We start from the raw sequence: 24,002 nt of genomic DNA on the forward strand, positions 1-24,002 counted from the left end.
TGAATACCGATGAAGGGGAAAGGTTATCGGTTAGGCCATCTGCTGAGAATCCAGTTGGCAGAACTCAGGCTTTCCTGAGCGCTTCCCATAATGAGTCAGCTGATTTGGCACAAGCTCTCTGTTAAACGGTTGTTCCTAAGTTGCTTGTTGTAAAGAAATGATGTTGCAATAAAACAATTCTATTTTTCAGCTTTGTGTTTGAATGGGACCTATAAATGTATAAGGGATGCATGTTGTAGTAATTCATGTCTCTTAGATTTCATGATAGTAATACATCTGCATATGAACTCATAGCATTTTGCACAAAAAATTGTCCTTTAGACACTAGTACAACGGGCTGGATCCAGACTTCACCTCCTGCAGACAGAAAGGTGCCTTCCACCCACAGAAGGTTTTTGGTTCAGTAGAGCAAAGATGGGGAACCTATTGGGCCCTGCTACCTGAGGCCGATGGAGTATACCACCACCTGGAGGGCCCAGCTTTGTAGTAGGGGGATTTTGCTATTGGGAGGGGGGCAATTTTTGCCAATTTGCCCCTGCCCCTGCAGTCACTTCCCATGTGGTGACAGTAGAGACGGCCAGGAAAGAGAGAACTGGCAAGTTGCCTCCCACCCTCTGCCTGCATAATCATCTTTAGTGCTGAAGTCTGCTCAAGAGATGCTCCCACTGACTGCTGCATATAAGAGCTAGGATTTTAATCTAAACTTTCCATTACAGGTCAATCATTTTATTTACTTGAAATTATAGCATTTCAGAATGTATCCGGTTTGAGGCATTAGCCTTTATTCATTTACTTATTAAAATATTTATATACTGCTATTTTGTTTGTGTGGTTTGCAATGAAATTCACAAAACCACACAATACAGAAAACTATATAAAAGGTTAAAAGCAAATACTCAATTAACCATTATGGACAGATGTGTTCCTAATTGCCTGCATACACCTGGTAGAAAAGAAAAGTTTTCAGGAGACATTTAAAAATCAGCACAGAAGGTGCCTGCAGAATCTGTTGGCAGATTATCCCACAATACTGAGCCGATGACACTAAAGGTTCTATTTCTTGCTGCCAAATGAGCCTCACCAACTCTCGGGGTGGCCAGTGGTGCTCCTGCAGATGATCTCAGTAATCAAGCTGGGATATAAGGGTTCAGGTGATTCCTGAGGTGCCCTGGACCAAAGCTCCACATGCCCAAAGAGGGACCAGAGTGGTTTTGTTTGTTTTTATTATATACTTGTTTTTATATTGTATTTATATTTCTCTGTTGTTCTCTGAGCCACAGAACGCAGAGATGTGAAGTACACATTTAAATAATTAGAATACCTGAAGAACGTGTGCCAGGCAAGTTAAAGTGAGTAGAAGGTGCCCTCCAGGTCTCCTCAAGGAGAATGTCTGAAAACAGGGCCCTTTTAGTGGTAGCACTGCAAATAGAATTCTATAACCTTATCCCCCATTTTTGTTTTCTGTTGTTTTTAATTGGCTTATGGTTTGTTTTATAGATTCTTCTGGGGGTTTTTTAATGGCGTATTGTATCCGATAGTTAGCTGCTATGAAAGTTTGTAAAAACAAATAAATTTACGCATAAACATAACCTCCTTAGAAATTTGATGTACTAACGGCCCTCAAAGATAAGATTATGCTCAACTTATTATTTAAAGGAGCCTGTGACTCTATTTATAAAGGTAAAGGGACCCCTGACCATTAGGTCCAGTCGTGACCGACTCTGGGGTTGCAGCACTCATCTCGCATTATTGGCCGAGGGAGCCAGCGTATAGCTTCCAGGTCATGTGGCCAGCATGACAAAGCCGCTTCTGGCGAAGCAGAGCAACACACGGAAACGCCTTTTACCTTTTCTAGGAAATCTTTAACCCTAAATGATAAGGGACAGGCTAAAAAGGTAAAGGGACCCCTGACCATTAGGTCCAGTCGTGACCGACTCTGGGGTTGCGGCGCTCATCTCGCTTTACTGGCCGAGGGAGCCGGCGTACTGCTTCCGGGTCATGTGGCCAGCATGACGAAGTCGCTTCTGGCGAACCAGAGAAACACACGGAAACACCTTTTACCTTCCCGCTGTAGCGGTACCTATTTATCTACTTGCATTTTGACGTGCTTTCGAACTGCTAGGTTGGCAGGAGCTGGGACTGAGCAATGGGAGCTCACCCCGTCACGGGGATTCGAACCACCAACCTTCTGATCGGCAAGCCCTAGGTTCAGTGGTTTGACCCACAGCCGCACCCACGCCTCTATTTATAATTGGTAGGAAAAAGAAGCAATTGCTGGTGGTTGCGGTCTGGCACAAACTTTCAACTACAATTAAATTGGTACAGTCCTTGTTATCTGTGGAATTCCCACCGGCTTATGACTGCCGGATCTACATCACAGGTAGTGAAAATATTCCTTTAACCAACCATCGGACTGTAAGCAGTTGTGTCTAGTTGTAGACCCTGGCTCTTCTTTTCATGACTCTTGTTTTTATTCTGATGGGGAGTGGTTGTAGCTCCAGAATATGATCTGCAGTGTATTATTCAAGATGTTGCTGCCATGAGATAAAAATATATTTATTAAAAATAAATGTGTGTGTGTGTCCCTAAAGCATTTATTGATCTTGACCAGGATCTCCTATACTTTTAGCAGATGGCTTAGTTTTACTCCAGAATCAAGGAAGTCTCTGTGTTTTAACTCATTGCGATTGATTATTTCAGGATTAAAACAGAAAAGTAGGAACTGGACTTTGAGGGCGATAAGGATTTCCTATTCAAATCTTTTCTAAATTAAGATTTTAAATACTTTACTAGTGAAATCCTATACTTGCGTGAGACTAAGCACCATTAAATACAAAGAATTGTAATGTTAATCTGCAAATGGGAAGCCAATTATAGGTAGAAGTTAAGAGAGGTTGCAGTCCCTGCTGTCTCCCCTTACTCAGTAGTAAGTCACACTGTGTGTCTAATAAGGCATGTTACACCCAGGTTACTATGCATAGAATTCCAATTTTAAATCTCAATAACTGGCTATAGGATTGCAGCCTTAGATTTATGTTAGACAGGCCAGTAAATAGAGGTCCTGAGCTGTGCTTCATGTCTCCGACTTTCTCCAACAGTTTTCCAGCGGCCCAGTAGAAGGCTCTGTCCAACCAGTAAACTTTGTTACATTTGTCGTAGCTTATCTTCTGTTTGCCTGCTGGGAAACAGCTACTAATCCACCTTGCTCACCCCACTGTTTTCAAACACGGTAGCAAACGGAATTAGTAAAGAAACCTGCTATAGATTTCCCACAGTACTTTAAAACATGAGTGCAGCATCTATTCTCCTTTGTTCGTGGCTGGCCAGAGTTTTCGTGATCTGTGCAAGCATAAGCTTTGTAAATTTGCATTGCTCCAGGTAAGTGAATATTGTTTTTCAAACCAATATCAGTATGGTAACATGATAGATAGTGACGTTTAATGGTAACCTTCTGTTTTGATATTTGTGTGGTACATGGAAAGTGCCTCTTGAGCTATTTCTGGATTAGTAGCAAAGTTTTACCAAAGGAGGACCATATTGAACTGAACATGTTGCAAAGTGACATGCGTTTGAACAAGCCTGATCGCTTGGAGACTCCAAAGCATGTGAAATGGTGCTCTGATATTCAGTAACATCTTTCTCCCTGTGGCTGTCTTGCCTAGTCGAGTCTAAAATTTAAGATATGGCGGGTGGGGTGGAGGGGAGTGAATATTGTAATATGCCAACTTGTCACTTCCACTTTTTCACATACTCCACTTCATATGGGTGATACCTTCTGTTTCCATGCTGTCAACCACATACCTTCCAACACTTATCCAATGAAAATAGGGGTGTCCTATTCCATACCCTACAGCATTTCTCCCAGGACATTCCGGGATCAAATCAGAATCCAGGTCAGCTTCTGCAAATCTGGGGCTGCCCCTGGAAAACAGGGACACTTGGAAGGTCTGTGTCAGGGGGACTCCCTACAGGGAGCCTCCCCCCGACATCCTGACCAGCACTTCGCCCAGCGAGAGCGGGAGCAGCGGATCAGGCGGGGGGAATGAGGAGTGGAGCTGTTTGGAGGAGGGAAGGCTCAGCGAGGTGTCAGAGCCCTTGCACTGCCCTAGCCAACAAGGGGAAGAGATAGCACAGCCGTTTCCAGCACCCGAATTGAGGCGCGCGCCCAAACACAGGTTTAGGGGGCGGCGTTTTGGGGTCCCCAAGCTATTATGCTTGCCCCAAAGCAGAAGGGCACCATTGCTGGATTCTGCGAGTGACTAGGAGGTCATGTTTTCTGTTATCTCTGCACTGTAAATAGTATGCACAATAAAACCCTTAAAGACAGAGCGGACTGGAGCGTCTTTACTCGGGAGTAGCCACAACAATCCGCTGACAGTCTGCAACCATTAATCCTTCACCTTCCATTACAGGAGATGTGCTGCTGTTTATAAGTTTATCCCCCTGCTCTTATATAACATTTAAAGGCCTGCAACACTAGAGCTGATTCTATGGGAAAGGTCCACGTGGCTGTAGGCCTTTAAATATCACACTGATGCCCATAGGATAAACACATGGACATGATTCTTCCACAATGCTAATGAATGCTTAAAGAATCTTCACTCTGGGTTTCTTAGATATTGTCTAAGTTATTGTCGCCTGCCCATCTCAAAGGCGTGCCACTAAAGGGCCACCTTTAACTGCTTCCTGTCCTCCTCCTCTGGCAGCCATGGAAACTCTGGATCCTTTATTACATCACCCAGAGTTGCCTTTTTCTGTATATCTACTTCTATCAGGAAGTCATCTGAAAGATGACTATAACTTCTTTCCTACTCTTTTTTTTTTTAAAGAAAAAACCACACTAAATTCACATTTTTCACCTATTGTTTGATCATGTAATTCTGTTTCCCTACATGTTAACCTCAGGCACTTCATCCTTATTTTTAACCTCTCCTACACTGCTGCCCCGTTGTAACTTCCTCAGACCTTCATTATGTATAATCTCTTCTCCCATCAACCCCTTTTGTCATCTTATTCTGCAGAATTGCACTCTATGCCAGGAACAGCCACCCCTCGCTACTTAGCTGCTTTTTGTTCCTAATAATAGCACTCATTTATTTTAATATGACAAAAGTGTTAAGCAGATGTCAGGTGTTTCTGATATTGTGTTTCATTTTTGATCAGACCCTTCAATGCCTGATTAAGTTGTAAGCAGTACAGTTAAGAGAAATATCAATTGTTTTCTTAACTGGGCAAGCAATTGGAATATATCATGGCGGTGTAAAATGTATACTTATGTCATGTAAATCTACTTGTTGTAAACCTGCTGCTGCTATAAGAAATTGCTGAAGCAAGTGGCATTCCCATCTTAATTATTTCTGCATTGTTTATTTCTCTCCATCTTTCTAGAAAATAGCATTTGTCTTTGTTCTCTACTTCTGGTTTGCTGTTGTTGTTTTTCAAATTACTTCTCGAAGCAGAATTTACACCCTGCTCTGGGTGTTTAACCCACCATAATCAAGGTGGATAGAAGCTTTTATTAACTGCCAGTGAAAAATTAATTATCATTTTAATTTCTTTTGTAATTAAAGTTTGATTACATTCCCAAAGACTTTCAGAAAATTGATTGTAGGAAGTAATAGTTGCGACAACAGGCATGCTTACTGCTCCAAAAAAAAATAATGTAAATAAGGCTCATGGATCTGTGTATTAAGGATGGCAAAACACTGCCGCTCCCCACCATTCCTTGGAAAATACAATGAGACCTATTTGAAGGTGTCTTTGAAACAAGCGCATCTTGCCTCCCTAGTCCTATGGGAGCTCATTAAAACAGGACTGCACAATTTGCAGGCCCCCCAAGCCAAATGCTGCATCCTTCTGCCAAGCAGTTGACACTCCCCCTAACATTTTTCCAACCCTAGAAGGCAGCAGTAGAACAGGCTTAACAATCCTTGGGACTGAATATGGCTTGGTGGACCACATAGTTTTCAGACTAGCATTAACAACAACAACAACAATCTTTATTACGGTCCATAGACCCATCAATTCGTTACCAAGCGATACACAGCTGGGACACCCCGCCCTCAAACCACTCAGACATCTTACTCAAATTCGGAATAGGAAACATTAGTTCTTGTGACCACCGATAAAAACTTTGCCACTGCTAGTGTTCTGGCATTTGACCGGTCTTCCAATAGGAACCTGATATAGAAATCCTCTGATTTTCCTGGGAGCAAGGCTAGCAGGGGTGAAATCACTTCAGCCCTAGCTTGCTCAAACTTCCCACAGTGCAGCACAATGTGTTTTATAGAATCTACATCATGGGTGCACGAGCACAGTCTCTCCTGGTAGGGTACTCCTCTCATCCTGCCCTCCAGCACTGCAGAGGGGAAAACATTCAGTCTTGCTTTTGTGAACAGCCTTCGGTAGTTTGGCACTGTCAAGTTTTGAATATAGGCTGCTGGCTTAAAGACATGCCCATATTGTACTCCTACTGCCAATGGACTGCAGATCGCAAGTGATTGATGTCGTAGATCACTGTGTGAATTATCCCAAAGTCTTTGCTTTAAGGTCTTTAGGGCACCTTCATATCCCAGGCAATAGAGTTGGGTGGGTGACAGACCTAAAGCAGTGGCTTTTCTCGCCATGGTTTTCTGCCATTGGCTGATGTATTCCTCATTGTTCAGGTATTTATACAGTCCCTCCCCAAGTTCAAATACTACAATCTTGAGCCAATGTTTTAGTGCAGCCCACCATGCCTTTGTTGAAATTGGGCATTCACCCGTTTCTAGCAGGAGTATGGAATTTCGCACACAATTGGGCACCTGAAGCAAGGATCGAATAAATTGTGCTTGGAAGCCATCTAGCTTAGGCAGGTCCCCATTCTGCCAGACATTTGCTGCGTACAGGATTTGGGGGACAGTTTTTGCATTGAATACTTTTAGAGCTGCCGGTACATACTTGCCGCCCTTTGTATGGAAGAATCGGAGTATGGCTAGTTTTGTAATCTCCGCCTTTTGAAGGGAGGTTTGCCAGTGGTACTTCCATGATCTTGTATGGTGGAATGTTAGTCCTAAATAGCTGAAATGTTTAATCTGTTCAAGTTCATGGCCATCCAGCGACCAGTTTAACCGGGAAAAGCTTCTTTCAAATACTAAGATTTTTGATTTTTCATAATTTATTGTTAAGCCATTTCCAAGACAATATTCAGAAAATTTCATCAACAGGTGTTTCAAACCCGGTCTGGTGCGTGAAATTATGGCCGCGTCATCAGCATAAAGCAGCAAGGGGGTCCTTCTTATACCTATTTTTGGAAGGTGACCATCTGCGTCCATTAGGCACTCTTCTAGATCATTTAGGAATAAGCAAAACAATGTTGGGGCCAGGACACAACCCTGTCGAACCCCCCTACTCATTTCGATATTATTTGATAGCTGTCCCTGCTGACCGCATCGGACCTGCAGTTTGGTTCCGTTATATAGGGCTTTTATAAGAAAGAGGAGACGCTTGTCCTGTATTATCTGATCTAACTTGGTCCACAAATGGGATCTGGGGACAGAATCGAATGCTGACTTCAGATCCATAAATGCCACAAAGAGCTTGCCCTGAAGCGGCCTGGTATATTTTTCGGCTAGGAAAGACAGCATTAGGCAGTGGTCTGTGGTTGAGTGATTCTTTCGATAGGCTGCCTGGGCTTCAGATAGGATGTTATATTCATTAAGAAAAGTTGTCAGTTTATTACTTAGGAAGCAGGCATACAACTTCCCAATTACTGATAGCAGGCTAATTGGCCTGTAATTTGAGGGTTCTTTAGGGTCACCTTTCTTGAATATTGGGACGACTATAGCATGCTTCCAGCTTTGTGGTACTTTGCCTGAGCTGTTTACCACTGTGAAAAGGGCCGCCAAAAGCGGAGCCCACCAGAGCTGGTTGGATGTTATAAGTTCCGCTGGTATAAAGTCTTTTCCCGGGGCCTTGCCATTCTTCAGTTTCTCCATTAATGTATAAATTTCCTCCACTGTAACTGGTCTCCAAAGAGGTAACAGTGCCAGTTCTGCACTGTCAGCTTCCTGAGAACCGATGGTAAGGTTTGAATTTTCCATAAATATATTTCTGAAGTGATTCTCCCAGACCTGGGCTGGAATGGCGCAGCTGGGAGTTGAAAGGCTAGTTTTCATTGAGTCAGAGACCAGTTGCCAAAAAAATTTAGTTTCATTATTTAGTGAAGCGTTCAATAACAAGGACCAGGAGTTTCGCTCAGCTTGCCTTTTCTTTGAGACCAAGAGGGCTTTATACTCTTTTTCAATTTAAAGTAGGATGGAGGTAAGAGATTTTGTCCAGCATTTCTATAGTCCATGTACACATTCCTTAAAGCTTCCTTCTTCATACGGCACTCTTTGTCAAACCAATGGCACCCTTTGTTAGTATGGGACTTGCGGTCTGAGTTTGTATTTACAGTGACCACATCCTGCAATGACTCAATGAGATTTTCATAGGCAGTCAGGGAGGAATCTATGGAAGAGTTGTTTATTATAGTTGTTCTTAATCTAATTGCAGTTTGTGAGTTCAGTCTATTCTCAGCTGCAGTTGCTGTCTCTGGTGTCCATTTTTTCCTGCGCAATTCAGATTCATTTGCTTTATCTGATTCTATGTATTCTGTGCCAGAACGTGGGTTTGAGTTTTTACCAATTATGGACATGATTAGAGGTAGGTGATCGCTTTCAGTCCTATTATCTATATAGAATTGTGTAATTAATTCAAAAGCCTCCCTCGTTGTGAGACAGTAATCAACTGTGCTGGCTCCATTTGAATTTAAAAATGTGTACTCTCCTTCTCTATCCCCGGAATGCGTTCCGTTTACAATGATAAAATCTAGACTTATGAGTAGCAGAGCCATACAGAAGCCTGCAAAATTGATTTGACAGTCTTTCGACAATCTTTCCGGGGGAGGGTTTAATGAAAAGGCGCTATTTTCCCTTAGGTCTTCTAGTATTGGGAATTTTCTTTCCAGTCCGTCCTCGTTTGAGCCTATTCTGGCGTTCATATCTCCCATTGTGTAGAATAGTGCACCGGGATACTTAGTTTGGCAGGAATGCAGGAAACTGTGTAATTTACGCCATGTGCTCTCAATCTGTGTTTGCACTGTATGCGGTGGCATATAGACTGAGACAAAAATGATGCTCTTGGGTTTTAGCTTCAATATAATTCCCAGCGCCAGTTGCTCGTAGACCAAAAATTCAGACACCTGTGGAACCAAATGGGTAGCCACCAGAATTACTAAGCCCCCGCTTGGTCGTCCCCTTCCAAGCGGTTTGGATGCCTTGATTTCGTATGCCTGATAACCATCCAAAAATATGTTGGCAGTTACCCAGGTTTCCTGAAGCATAATTATATCGTATCGCATTATATATTCACGAAATGCCTCATCCCCTAATTTATTGGTCCAGCCCGCGATGTTCCATGAAATAATTTTAAGGCTGTTCGATTCATAAATGGCTTGGCTTCATTGTGGTGGAGAAATTGTTATCAGATCTTCCACTGATTCGGTAATAACACAGCCATTCTTGGGGTATATTGAGTGCTGATTTCCTTGGGGCGGAATTTCGGTGATTTCTGGATTTACCATCAACAGTGATTTTAGCTGGGTTGCTGCGGTCATCGGAGGGGCTTTGTCTTTTCCTTCATCGAAGACAATTAGGTCTAACTCAGGTTTTTTAGGTGTCCCGTTTCCCTTGTGAGGAGCATCACTTAGCGTTGCCTGGGCGGATTTTATCCGAGATGGAGATGAGGTGTTGCTGCGGGGGTTACTGCATGTATCCATCTTTGGCAACCTTTCCGAGTGACCCTCTGCGCTGTATTGGGTGCCCTTCGGCAAGGAGGGCACTGGTTGCTTGGGATCGGTTCGTCTACGTGACAGGTTTGGCATTAGTTGTTTACATTCTGTGTCTTTAAAAACACGTCTCACATCTATATTGTAATTCAGCAGATGGGCTCTATATTTCAGGAGCTCTTTAGGTGTAGTTGAATCAGAAAATGTCAGCATAATCCTGGTATGCTGGGAATCCATACAGAGCAGATTTATCATATTCAAATTTTCACATTGGATGTTAAGCAGACATTTAAGGTTTCTCTTTACACTGTCAATTGATTTCCAATAGGGAAGTTTGCCGTAGTAAGGATAAATATCAAGGGCTACTTGAGTATTTTGTAGGATCAGACCCCTACTATCACTTTTGTTGTTTTTATTGCTTGTGGTTCCTCGCTTATCCAGTCCAGGTTGGTCACACCGCTGTGCACAATGTTCTTGGGGGTGAGCAACACTGTGGTCAGGCTCTTTAGGATTAAGGGGGCTGTTTCTGTTTCTGTCCACCAGGAGAACCAACTCTGTCATAAGAGACGTTATCCTTTCTAGTTTAGTATTAATCTCCTCAACTGTCCTAGCAGTCAACAAGCAGTGGTCAGCCAGTATTTCCACAAAGGGCGGTGTCCCCTCGGATATTGTTTCCTGGAATATTTCCTGGATGCTCACGTCAACATTTTCCTTTGGGTGATTTTCACCCATTAAAGGGTCTTCTATCTGAGAAGGTGCTGTATTTGGTGAGGTAGGTTTTGCCGGTTCAGGAACTTGTGTTCTTATGAAGACGTCCAATTTGCTTTGTTTGCATTTTTGCTGTGGGCTCGTTTGTGGAGATGCAGCTGGTCGCTTCTTTTTCCTGGACATTTCTTAGATATTAGCCGCTTCTAAGTTCTGTTGTGTCAATGAGCTCGGCGTCCTCCCAGAAGGGAGTGATGTTGTTTTCCCCTTCTGCTGATAAGCAGCTTCTGCTAATGAGCAGTTTTGTGGGTATAGTAATTTGGGCAGACTGCCGAAAAACTCATTTAGATTAAAATACTAAAGGTTTGTAAAACATTGAAACTGGTAAAACTGGTAAAACTACCGAGAATTAGTTTAAAAGATTAAAACCGCATTACTTACACAGAGATCAAAACAGTGCTACCACTAACGACGCCATCTTAAAAAACTAGCATTAAAATACGTTATAGGAAGAAGAAGAGGGCAGGGATAAGTGTGCTAGCAAGCATAACTTGGAGGGCAGTCTTTTAGGACTCCAATTCTAAAATGCATAAGGAGACACTTAGGAGTTCATGCAGAATCTCCCAGGTTCAGAAGATCAAAGATGATTGAGGGGCGGGGGCACAGCTAGTGTGCAAATCATTACTGTCTCTTGCCTTTCCTATATATTATTCTTACATGTTTTGTTTCCGTATGTTTCTGATATATAACACCTGAAGAGGCATACTCAACCCTGAAAATGATCAGTAAATAGATTTCTTTTTGCTGGTGATACCAGGAGGTTTTCTAGTATTATTTCATGTCATTTGTGCAGTCAAAGGCTTCACCACATGAACACAGAGAGACTTATCAGGTTTTTATTAATAGCCTTGTCTGAGAAAAAAGGGCTTAACATTTAACTCATAATGTTTTACATGGAGGTAGCAATCGTCAGTGTGTCAAATTGAAATATGAAGTATTCTCTCTGTTTCGTGGGAAACCGCTGATGGGTTGTATAAAATATACAAGGAAAAGAATAGATTCCTATCAGGTGTTGTATTAGTTACAGAAAGTGAATAGGTTGTGTGTATATATTTGTTTTACCTTCCTCCATTTGTACTAATACATATAGATTAAAACCTATAAAATTCCTTCATATGTTAACGAGGCAAAATGGAAACCCAGCCATTTACGACTACTCTGTGTTCCATCTCTGTCTCATATGCATGTCAGAGTGACGTCAGGAAAGATTCCCACAAATTGTCCATGTGCAAGCTGCAACCAGGCTACAAGGCAGGCATGGTTGAGCTGTTGCCCTCCTGATGTTGCCAAACTACAATACTCATCATCCCTGATCACTGGCCATCCTGGCTGAGGGTGACGGGAGTTGTAGTCCAGCAGCATTTGAAGGGCACAGGCTAGCCACTGCTCCCTACCGATTTCCACAGTCTCAAGAATTAATGCTTCTGAATACCAGTTTGATGTCACCTGCAGATTTAATGAGCCTCCGAATGCAACTTCTTGGCAAGGCCTTGGATGTAACCTTCGAGACCCCCCGAGGCCTCAGAAGTGCCGCTGAGCCACTGCCACAATGTGGCGTCATGATGTTACGACACCATGACGGCACATGTCATGGGCTCCATTGGGTACCCATAACCTGGGTCCCAAGCCAGCACCCCTGCCCAGGATAGAACCCTGTAGCACCCTACTTTTCATCACTTTTTTCCAGAATGACGAGGAACCATTAATGAGCACTCTTTGGGTTCGGTCGGTCAACCAGCTACAAATCCGTCTATCAGTTACCTAATCCAGTGACAGCACATATACCACCATATACTTGTGGATGGAGCAGGAAGGGTGGAGGAAGGGCCACTAATTCAATACAGTGAATAAGCTCCGAATATCAAGCTTCTGTGACATCATAGCAATTCACCCAATAACTAGGAAGGGACTTCAAAGTGGCTGGTTAAATTCAGCCAGGGCTTATTAGATTTTGTCTCACCATGTACTGAGTTTCAGTGAATTTTGGTCAATTGGCATCACCCAGTGCTGGATTTACATATAAGCTAAACAAGCTATAGTTTAGGGCCCCACTCTCTTGGGGCCCCCCAAAGAATTTAAAGGGGGGAAAAACCTGGATGTACATTTCCAAAATATAAGATAAAAAACAAATAAAATAAAACCTACATACAGCAACAGTGTTTTGTGTTGTATAGGCTCCTAGGATGCAAGTAATGGGCCCCGCCTGGTATATAAAGGGCCCAATTAGCTTAGACCAGGCATCCCCAAACTGCGGCCCTCCAGATGTTTTGGCCTACAACTCCCATGATCCCTAGCTAAGAGGACCAGTGGTCAGGGATGATTGGAATTGTAGTCCAAAACACCTGGAGGGCCGAAGTTTGGGGATGCCTGGTTTAAGGCCTCATCAAACCTAAATCCAGCCCTGAGATCACCTCAGCTAAGATGCAACTCCAACTCTGGATACTCTGGATACTATCTACACACCCATTAGTACTGGGCACTGAGGTTGTATGTTGACTGTTTGCAACAATAAATGCCTCTCTGTGGTATGCTGATGGGCATGCAGTGGTCCATGCAGAGTTCTGCATCACACATCCTTAGTAATCAACACAAGAATTCAAGTATGTGGGATTTTGCTCATGCAGCAATTACAATACTTGAGTTGGTTGTGCAACTTCAACTTTGCACAAGGCAGAGTGGCAAAACTGTTGTGTACTTTAATTGGACACCTTATTTCTCTTTCTGTGAATGGGAAGTGCTCTAAACTGGTGGCCAGGTGGGTGCTGGCGTTCAGAAACAGGAGACAGACTGACATGCGCCCTAAAGGAAAAATAGCTTTCCCTCTATTAAAATGTAGTGGAGAAAAAGACAGTTCTCTTCAACTATATGGAGCCGATACCAATGTGACCAAAGGCAGATGGCGCCGGTCTCCCAGCAACCCACCACAGCCCATCGATTGTACGCTTTCCAGCTGGTCATCATGGAGCACTTGCGATCCTTGCCAGAGGAAAAGGGTGAGTGTCTTTGTGATCTGCTTGTGTGGTATTTCAATGTATTGCAATGAGAAGCTTGCAAATCGGCTGGTTAAATGGCTCCCTTTCAACTCCATGTCTCTCTTTCACATTGTTTCCTTGGGTCTTCATTTTTCAGAGCACTTAAAAATGCCCACTTTTGTCTTGTGGGTGGCCTTCTGTGTTCTCATATCTATACATAGACATTCCACAGAGCATACAATACAGAGCCATACTGATCTATGTGGTTTTTAAAGAGAGTCCCTTCCTTAAAAGCAACAACGTGAAATTTTGTTTTGAAATAAAGTTTTTTTAAAAATGCGGATGAGAAAAGAAACTTAGTTTGTCCTCATTTCCTTTGCTCCCTTTCTTCAAGTCATTATTTATCTTGCCCCAAATTTCTTTTTCCTTCATTCACCCCCATTGCCTTTGGGACCTTTAGCTTCCATGCACTTCTAGTCTCCAGCCTGTCCCTCAAGCATACTCTCATCCCAAGGGACTGTGCCGCAATCCTTGTCAAACCAGCAACTTTTCCTTCCTTCAGAAGTTGGATTACAATCATTTTGACAAGCTCTATTCCCTAAACAGTAGGAAACTTCATGAGCATCCAATGCCATCACACCAGCTCAGCCAACAGGTACCAGAGGCTGCACTTACACAAGCACAACATAGACACTGCCTCCTCTTCCAATATTCCCAGGTGGTGTAAATCTGCAGATTAATCAGTTCAGTTCAATTTATGGGGCCCAAATACCTGGTCTGAATTTAAGACCTCATTGTACCTGTTCACCTGCACATACCCATTTGGTTGTCCACATTCCATAATTGTAAATTAAATGGTAATTTTTTTAAAAAAAAAACAACCTGTTTGTTTTTGTGCTGTCTGGAGAAAGTCATGATTTAAAAATCTGCATGTTCACTACCCACTGTCTTCTCTTACTTCCACTTATTTTCAACAGAGGTATCATAATCCCAACTTCAGTATTTATTGGCAATCCAGTTTTGTATCCACTTAAACAGCCTGCTTGCAGTCCCACTGCTTGAGCATGCAAAGATGGAGCAGATAGGTTTTATGTTGCTCCAGTGGGTCAGTTTCCTATTCTTCCCCACCCCCACAGGCTATCTTTGACAGGTTGGCAAGACAACCCACCTTTCACATTATCTGATGTCAGGTCAATGACACCTGTCAGTGCCTTGTGCAGCATTTCACAAAAATGCCCAAGCAACCAGCTGGCTGTGTGGCATTTGGGAGGGCAGCGCAAAGTGCTCTGCAAGCCCTTAGAGCTAAGCATAGAGCAGGCATCCTCAAACTGTGGCCCTCCAGATGTTTTGGCCTACAACTCCCATGATCCCTAGCTAACAGAACCAGCAGTCAGGGATGATGGGAATTGTAGTCCAAAACATCTGGAGGGCCGAAGTTTGGGGATGCCTGGCATGGAGCATAGGGTCAGCAAAGCACTTTGCACAGCAGTGGGGGAGCAAGCCTTTTATTGTCTTTCTTGTACAGAAAGCGACTGGGGAGTTGCCACACTTTACTGGCTATGCTAGAGCACTCCTGATATAGAGCCCATTTGTGTGGAGCGCCCTCAATATCCTTGCTTTTGGCTGGGAGATTATGGCCCACAGCCGCTCATTTTTCATCCTTGAGCATTTTGCACCTACAAAGTGTCCTCAGACTAAGGCTTTCATTGTTACAGACATTAGTGGTAAGATTCCCATTATCTTCAAAAGTGCCGTATAATATCATCTTGTCACCATGCTAAGGCTACTCATTTTTTGAGTAGTGATTCTTTGGCCTTGCTCAGAGCCACAGCTTACATATGATTATTTATCATCATTACTTTTGTATTTGGAATAGCAGCTGAAAGCCCCATTGTATTAGATGCTAAGAAAAGTGGATATAGCAAACCAAGGAGAGCACAGACAATATTGAACTTGTAACTGAGAAGGTTTTATTGCATGCTAGCTGTTGCATCTAGAGGTAGAGAGCTTATCGGCATTCTAGCATATGACTGAAAGTACACAAAAGCCAGTGAAAGTTTGAGACCTTTCTCCCATGGCATCTTTCACAGCATCACAATGGAACTGACAGCACTGGTGATACATTGCATATGGGCCTCCTAGTCACCCTGTCAACAATTAACAGGGGCAGCGTAGGTCAAAGCCCACAGCAAATATGAAATCATAGAAAAGAGTTGCATGAGCACATCTGATCTCTGAAATATGCCCTAATGGTATGACAAGGCAGGATGGAAGGTACGTGTATCTGGTACTAAGCAAACCCCAGAGATTTCCACAGGCCTGCTCACTTAGTGTTTCAGGATGGAGGATTTTGGAGGGTGTCAGAGGTAATGAAAATTGGGACCCTGTCAGGCACTTAGTATCTAGTTTTGGGCAGGACTGAACCTTTGCTAGCAAGAAGTGCTTCTGGAGACCATGGCAGAAGGTGAGGATGCAGGGAACATTTTTAAAAAAGTAGTGTGGTCCCAAGGAAAGGAAACCACCTGTTGTGGAGCATGGGAGGTGAGTTCATGGTTGGCAGAAGAGCAGGCAGATACGCAGAAAGGCAGGAGTCATCCACCAAAAGCAGAGGACCAATTCAGCGACATCAGCTGATCCAAAAACTGCTGCAGTTCCTAGAGGAGATTTCAGTACCTAGAAGTCTCTTAGCCAGATCTGGCTTCTTCAGGGGTACTTTCTCCTAATTCCCCAATTGCCAATCCAGGGGCAAAGGGGGATGTGAAGGCAATGGAGTGATGTCTGTGGTGACAGAACTTGCCAGCATGCTACTTCAGAGCATTAAATTAGAGCCTTGACTTTCCACCCCGATCCTCTCATCAAAGCAATTGCTCCAAGCTGCAGGGAACATGAATTCTGTGCGAATCCTATCAACATTGATGATCTACTTGCCCCCATCTTATCCCTGGCCAGCTTTACTTATGGGCTAAGAGCTTAAGTGGCCTACAGCCTGCATGGTTTTGTCTGATACAAGAAGGAACATGTAGGCAGGCCCAGGGCTGTCTTAAGCACATCCAGCGCCATGGTGCAAAGGTCCCTCTGGTGCCCCCTCCCTTTCCCAAAATTTAGCCTGGGGCGGAGGGTGCCATTGGGGCTCCCTGACTACAACCCGCTGCCGGCGCTCTCGCTGCTACCCAGCAGCCCAAGGAGCAGGAGGCGGTTGCCATGCCACCGCCTGTGCCCCGGGAGTGGTGGTGGTGGGGCAGCGGGCACTGGTGACCTGGAGGAGGCCCTTTGGGAGCCACTCCCGCCGCTTCATCAGGTGACAGCGGCTTGGCGGGCAGGGGATTCTCTGTCTCAGCGGGGCGCAGAGCCCATGCTGCTGGCCTGGGTGACAGAGGCAGTCTCCGTGCCGCTGCCGCTTCCTTCCTGCTCTTGGCCGCTTCCTCCCGCTCGGCCACCTCAGAGGGAAGGAAGGGACGGTGCTTAGTGGCGTCTGCGGCTTCTGATTCAGAAGCCATGCCAGCATCACCCAGAGGCACCCACGGTTTTTGGTTGGCTGCAGGAGCTTCCTGCAGTCAATCAGAAGCTGTGCTGCATTGCAGAAGTCAGCCTCCGCGCTGCACCTATTTAGCTCGGGGACTGACCAAGCGGGCAGCAGGGCTTAGTGCCTCGTTGCGACCCGCGAATGCTGAGGCGACCCTGAGAGGCCGGCGCCCTCACGCAACGAGCCACTAGCCCGTATGCCTCTGGACAGACACCAGCTGCCTGGCGGGCGCAGCAGCGCCCCTGGTGGCCAGGCGCCCTGGCGCATTGCACCACCCAGCCCAGGCCTAGAGATGGCCCTGGGCAGGCCACTATTCTGTTAGTGGGGAGAAAATTTGGCTTTAATCAGAATTAGACCTCTCAGAATCAATGCTGTTAAGAATATGACTGTCATTCTGAAAGCAACTTGGAAACATATGTTCTATACATTTGCTTGGGCATTAACAGGATATTAATGTGTATATATGAACATAAGATGACCCGACTGGATCAGGCCCAGCATCCTATTCCCACAGTGGCCAACCAGTGTTAAACCGCTTGCACTATGTTGTGATATAAATTTTAACACTAGTACTTTACTTTTACCTTCTCTTTTGTAAATTGATTTGTGGATTGATTGTTTTGGTAGTTGGTATATATCGGGAACTGGGCTCTGCTTTGATCCTGAGATCATTTGATCAAGGCTGGCTTGGTAATTTAATTTATTTATTTAATAAATTTATTAAATTTATTATTTATTTTTAAATTTATTATTTATTTTTTAAATTTATTATATATATATATATATATATATATATATATATATATATATATATATATATATATAATGCCATCAGATGCCTTCTTCTTAACCACAGAGATGGAATAGGAATAACTCTGATATTTACCATTGATGCTTGGTGCTGCCACTAGCAGAGATCTAGTGATATCTGGGATACATGCCTTTTTTAATTTATGAGACCTGGGATTCATAATCTCTATTCTGTTACAGTACAGATTTGTCCATGTGGAACGGCCTTCTCAGTTTGGCGGTGACCCGTGTGATTACTCTGACAAAGAAACTGAAGACTGCGTTACAAACAGACCTTGCAGGAATACAGTTAGATGTGAAGGCTTTGTGTGTGCCACAGGTTAGTGAATAAGAAGTGGCTTTCCTGAATTTGAAGCCAGTGGCTAAGCCCCCATGTATTGAATTGTATTTGAACTTAATACAGTGCATGAAAATTTGAACTTAATAGAATGAATGAAATCAAACTCATGGCAAACCTTTTAAACTGTAGAGTAATAGTTCACATTGTTTGATTTGTCGCAACTGAAATCTGATATGGTTTGCATTATTAAATAGACATAATTATAAAACCAGCAAAAAGAATGGAACAACAGGGGAAAACAATGGCCTGGTTTGCACAGCATTTTAAACCACAGTGAAACTAAACTATGGTTTATATGTGAACACACAGTGTGCTGGTGAATGATGCAAAACAGTGGGCGATTCACTTCTCTCGAGCAACTTCTGCTGTTGCGCTGCTGGGAATCAGGCCAGAGTCTGGGCCCGGCACTATATCCCAATCTGGATTTGCTGCTTTCCCGACAAACCCTGAATTGAAACAAAGGGTTTTTATTGGCTTTCTAATTATGGTTTGTTGGGAGAAAACAAACTACAAGCCTGAGTTCAGACTAAGTCAGACTATGGACTGTTTCCTGGCAGCACATATAGAGCACGAGTGGGGAAGGAGTGAAGTGCCTGTAATGTCAACGGTGTACACCAGCATACTGCATGCTCATATTTAATCCATAGTTTCAACAGTTCCATTCCACGAGGTGCAGTGCTTGTGCAGACGGAATGTCCATGTTCCTACACAAGGCACAATGTTCAATTCCACCCGCTGTGTGCCCCTGGTGGTGTCATCTTTCAGAAATCATAAATGATATGCTCTCTGTTAGCTTTATCATAAGAAAATTTATTTGTTCCTGGCTCCCTTTCTAGATTCATTTTAAGAGGTCCATACAGATCAAAATGAAGATCACGTGCTTTCTCTCATGTCTGCTGTTTAAATTTATTGGATTACATTATGCCCAAGGCTGCTTGATAATAATGCCTGCATGTGCATTTTCCAGCAGTATACATGGCAGGGTGTTGGAGGTATAGATGCTTTAGACAGGCTGCGAAGAATTTCAGATCTGTTCTGGGTTATAAACTGCAGCAAGGAAAAATAAGAAAACTGCCTTCCCAAGCTCTTCTAATGACTCATATTATACACAGCTAGAATTTCAAAATATTGCAGTCGTGGTTTTTTTAAAAAAGATACTGCAGCAGCAATCATCAACATTCGTAATATATTAAGAATTACTCCTTACCAGCTTTCTCCTCAAACTTCACTATAAAACAAAAAAAAATAGGATTTATTAGGCACAGCAGTGCTGTCTCGATTTCTGCAGCCAGGAAACTCCAGGTTGCGGTTTGCTTGTTTTTTATGCAATGGCAACATTTGGAATTCCTACAGAAATTGTACTTTCTTTGGTGGTTGCAGCTAGTGATGAAAGGATGTAGGAAGCATTAAGTTGGTAATGCAAATGGGATGCCATGGGAAAGGGACTTTGTATTAGGCTATGTGCAACCTTGGCAGATTCTGCTTTCATAGAAAGCAGGTGGTCCCAGTTTTCAAAAAGTTTAGGGCAGGGTCTTATTCAAGCCAAGAAAGTAGTGAAAGCAGAACCAGAAGCAGTTTGGGGGTCAAGGAGAGGGGGGAAAGGCAGGAAGTTGGAGCAGGAATAAGGGTTATGGCAGGGCAGAAAAGAAGTTTGGAAAACAGAGACTCAAGAGTGCCGTAAGTAGGATTTGCAGTACAAATTTGTTGGGATTCAGTTTTATGGATGACGAATCCTTAGGTGGTGGCCATATTTATATATTACTGCTAATAATAATAATAATAATAATAATAATTTATTTATATGCCACCCATCGAACTGGGTTACCCTAGCCAATCTAGGCAGCTTTCGATAGATTAAAATACAGCAGTAAAAAATCACTAGTAGGTAACGTCCTATTGTAGTTTGGGGGAATAGAGAACAGGGACATAAACCCAAGGTTAAAGCCACGTCACTGTATTTACCCACTTCCATAGATACTGGTTCAGTATTCAAACTTGGCCCACAAAGTGCTGCTTCTCAGCATATGACATTGAGTGCAGGCTGTTCAGTTTCTCAACTTTTTGCAGACAGTGGGCCTCATTCAAATATAATGATGGACTGTTATTTTTCAAAACATAAATGAGACAGTGCAAGCCTTGGGTTTCAGTGGCTGCCTTCCCGTGTCTCTTCTTTTGCATAAGCACAGTGAGGAGAATGGAAGATTTCACCTCCATCTCCAACTGACCACAGTTTAATGTTACATCTGAATCCTAAACTTTAGCTAATCTGAACTAAGGTGTGTGGACACCAGTCAGCTTCATAAAGTGAGGTTTGCATTCAGCAAAGCATAGTTAAAACTATCTACGGTTTGTCCAGCTTATGACATAACACTAATCGGCCATTAAATAAAAAGTGGAAGTGAAAGCTTCCCATTTTCCACCAGGACTGACCAAAGGCATCTTGTTGCCTGAAGCAAATAGCAACATGCTCCACACACCCCTTTTCATGTACAGAAACTAACTAGCAGTTAAATCTTGCTATAACACATACAGTGTGATAGCATCTGTCTGTACGTATATCTCTGTGCACCTGAGTATGGCAGGCTACTTTAAGCATATTGCACACATATTTCTAATCTCCAATGGAGGGGAATTGTTGAGTAACAGAGGCCTCAGGAGGAATTGAAAAGGACCACTGCTACCTCCCCTAGCATCTGCACCTGAGATAATTCCCTTACTCTGCCTAGCAGTAGGCTGGCAGTGCTTCTCATGGCAGTGCAAACCAGAACAGGGAAGGTGTCAGCCTGAGATTTACAAAGGAACATTGATGTAACAGTAAACCATAGTTTATTATTACATCCAAACAAAGCCAGTATGAGCATGTTTTCAAGCATTTCAGCACAATTCTAGAGTACAGAAGCATTGCCTTTTCAAAATAATGATCCTCAGTACTCAGTTCATTCTATATTTCAACCAGATTGCTAGGTTATATATTGGCTGTATGTTGCAATTACAATTGTACTATATTTCTCAAGTTCTTTCTGCTAGTGACGACTTTTTGCCTAAGAAATGCAATACAATTTGCCGCTAATTTAAGTTCAAAATAATATTACAGAAATGTTAAGACTATGCAGACTCATCCTAATCAATTAAATGTGCCTGGTTATTAAACCCGAATTTGTAAAGGAACAGATAAGCCAAGCGCTTTCCCTGAAATAAACTGATAATTGCATCTTCACATTTTCAGGGGTCAGGGGCAAAGCATTGCACTGATTGAGCTAAAGGGAAATATCAGATTAACAATTAATTAGTGTGTTCCCACTCTGTGTTGTAGGGAGATGCATTAATCGGAGGCTGCTTTGCAATGGAGATGATGACTGTGGGGATCAGTCAGATGAAAGAAATTGTAAGAAAGTATATAAAAAATGCAGCCAGGAGATGGAACAATATTGGGGAATACAAATGCTAGCAAGTGGGTAAGCAGATCCATTATATTTCCAGAAACAGGACTGATGCCAAATGGAACAGTTTGCAATTCTACCTTTAGAATTGAGGTCGGAACCTTTTTTCAGTTTGAGGGTCACATTCACTTTTGGGCAATCTTCCCCAGAGTGATGTGCCAATGGTGGGTGGGACCAGAGGTAGGCGGAGCAACAAATGTAAATTTTACCTTTATTCAGCAAGCTAGTTTCTGCACCCACCCACCCCTACCCTACATTTAGACCACCATTAGGGATTAACAGATTTCAAGGAAACATTCAAAAAACAGTCAAGAAGGGTGTGAAACTAGGCTGGTGAGGCTGTGGCCTGGGAGGAGGTGAGGTGAAATGGCTTAGTGGAGTCTCAAGGGCCAGATAAATAGGCCTAGAAGTCCACATTTGGCTCAAGGGCCTGGCTGAGATTTCACACTCCTGCTTTAGAAGATAAGAACTAACAATAAATTCCATGACTGGTTAGAGAAAAGGGGGATTTTGATACACATTCTCATACTTCCTAGAAAATAGCCATGTTACCCTGTTGCAGCAGAATTTTACAACAGGTGTTAGAAACTTCATACAGTTTAGCTCCATCTGAACCTTCATTAGCTCATGGGAAGAATCTACTTCTCCACCACCTGTTCATTACCCAGGCAAGGGGACAGCTTTTAAATAAAACATGGAACCAAAAGAATTACAGCAAGCTTAGATACTATTTCAATAGCTCAACATAACATGGTTGTTTTAGCCAAACCACCCACTTCAGAAAAAGGTCTGACCAGAGTAAAAACAGAACAAAGCTTATAGCTCAAACACAACACACAAAGAGTTATAAACATTGAAACATTCCTAAACATCCTTCCACAAACATCAAGAAAGGTTACAGGTCATGAGAAGTAAAACACACATGGCTCCATACTTCGCCCCTGCAATTACCTTGGGGTGCCCCTAACTGCTCAGGCCATTTGGGTCTCAAATGTCCTACTATATCAGAGTTTCCTGAGCAACCAGGCCTTCCACACAGTTGTTGACATTCCTGTCCCTATCTGTTCCCCTGAACCTCTCAAGGAGATGCCAGATTTCTTCACCCCAGTGCTAACTCAAAGCAGAAGTAGCAAAACATCCTGACTGACCATTTGTGCCACTTCCAGAGTCAGATAGAAAAGGAGTTTATCGCAGAAGTCATAAAATGCAGGCACACCAAAACAGGACTAATACATTCTAGCCAAAGGTCTAATACAATTAATATTGAAATGTTTTTTTTTAAAAAAATTCTACACCCTGGGTGTCCCAAACCCCTGGCCTACCTGGTGGCAAGTCAGTATGTCAAGTTCCCAGGACAGGGTCAGTCCACACGCCCACAGAGATCCTGGAGCATCCAAGCTGAAGTCCATCAACTTGGGCAGTTAGTTGAGCAGACACAGCACCTCAGTGATTGCAGCACCTGGGCTTGATGAGGCTTGTGACCCTCACCTGTTCTGAGCCTACTCCAGCTGAGGAATCACATAGCGAGCCCCACCTGGCCAGCTAGGGAGCTGGGCTGTGGGTTATTGCCTGCCCCAGCCTCCTAGAGAGACTCAGAGCCTGCTGTGTTTGTGGAGACAGGGACCCCCTCTGGCTCTGGTGGTGGGTCTTGCTGCTCTGTTTCCTGTGCACTGACCCCCCTCTCATCCCCTCATCACCCCCCCGTCTGGAAAGCACAGTAGCTGCAATCTGGTATAGATAATATTGAACTGACTGAGCCAGTGGTCTGACTTCGGTATAGGGCAACTTGCTATGTTTCTATTGCATATAGCCCCTCTCACACACAAGCCCCTGCCCACCCATAGGAAGGAAGGAAGGAAGGAAGCAATGGAACAGGTTTTAACTGTTTCAGGATTTAACCATTTTAACTCTTATGGACTGCTGGGTTCTGTTCAGCTTAGTGGGTTACAAGTAGTGCAAGTATGAGAAAATGCTTAATACTTTGGAGGCTCTCTCCTGGATGGTAACAGAATATAATTTGTTCACTCTGCCTGGGAAAGTCAGTATGCTTGATAGGCTGCTATTACAGACGCAATTTTGACACACACACACACACACACCAAATTTGCTGCATTACTGCTTTTTAAAAAGTTGTGTAGCTTTTCCAAGGCCAAAACAGGCCAGATACTCATGGGTGTAGACAGGGGGGGGCAGGAGGGGGCAGCTGCCCCCCCCCTAGAAGCAAAAAATTATTGTATTTTACAGACCATAACCAGCACTTTCCCCCTCCAAAAACTGAAGTGGAAAGGGCTTTGCTCTAGCAAGAGCAGCTCTCCACTTGCTGGGGGCGGGGGGGGGGCAGGAA

The 24,002-nt window shown here is 43.5% G+C and overlaps 1 protein-coding gene across 1 annotated transcript in view; it reads left to right on the forward strand.

Annotated features, from left to right (window-relative positions):
• Window positions 1–3,177: 3,177 nt before the first annotated feature.
• C8B (complement C8 beta chain) overlaps window positions 3,178–24,002 on the forward strand; it is a 40,188-nt gene continuing 19,363 nt past the window's right edge. The window contains exons 1-4 of the mRNA XM_035123144.2: window positions 3,178–3,378; window positions 13,410–13,566; window positions 18,059–18,197; window positions 21,532–21,673. Coding sequence (XP_034979035.2) covers window positions 3,287–3,378; window positions 13,410–13,566; window positions 18,059–18,197; window positions 21,532–21,673 — 530 coding nt within the window. The 5' untranslated portion in view covers window positions 3,178–3,286. The remainder of the gene's footprint in view (window positions 3,379–13,409; window positions 13,567–18,058; window positions 18,198–21,531; window positions 21,674–24,002) is intronic.

This window comes from Zootoca vivipara, chromosome 7 (assembly GCF_963506605.1).
Source record: "Zootoca vivipara chromosome 7, rZooViv1.1, whole genome shotgun sequence".
Taxonomy (NCBI): Eukaryota; Metazoa; Chordata; class Lepidosauria; order Squamata; family Lacertidae; genus Zootoca; species Zootoca vivipara.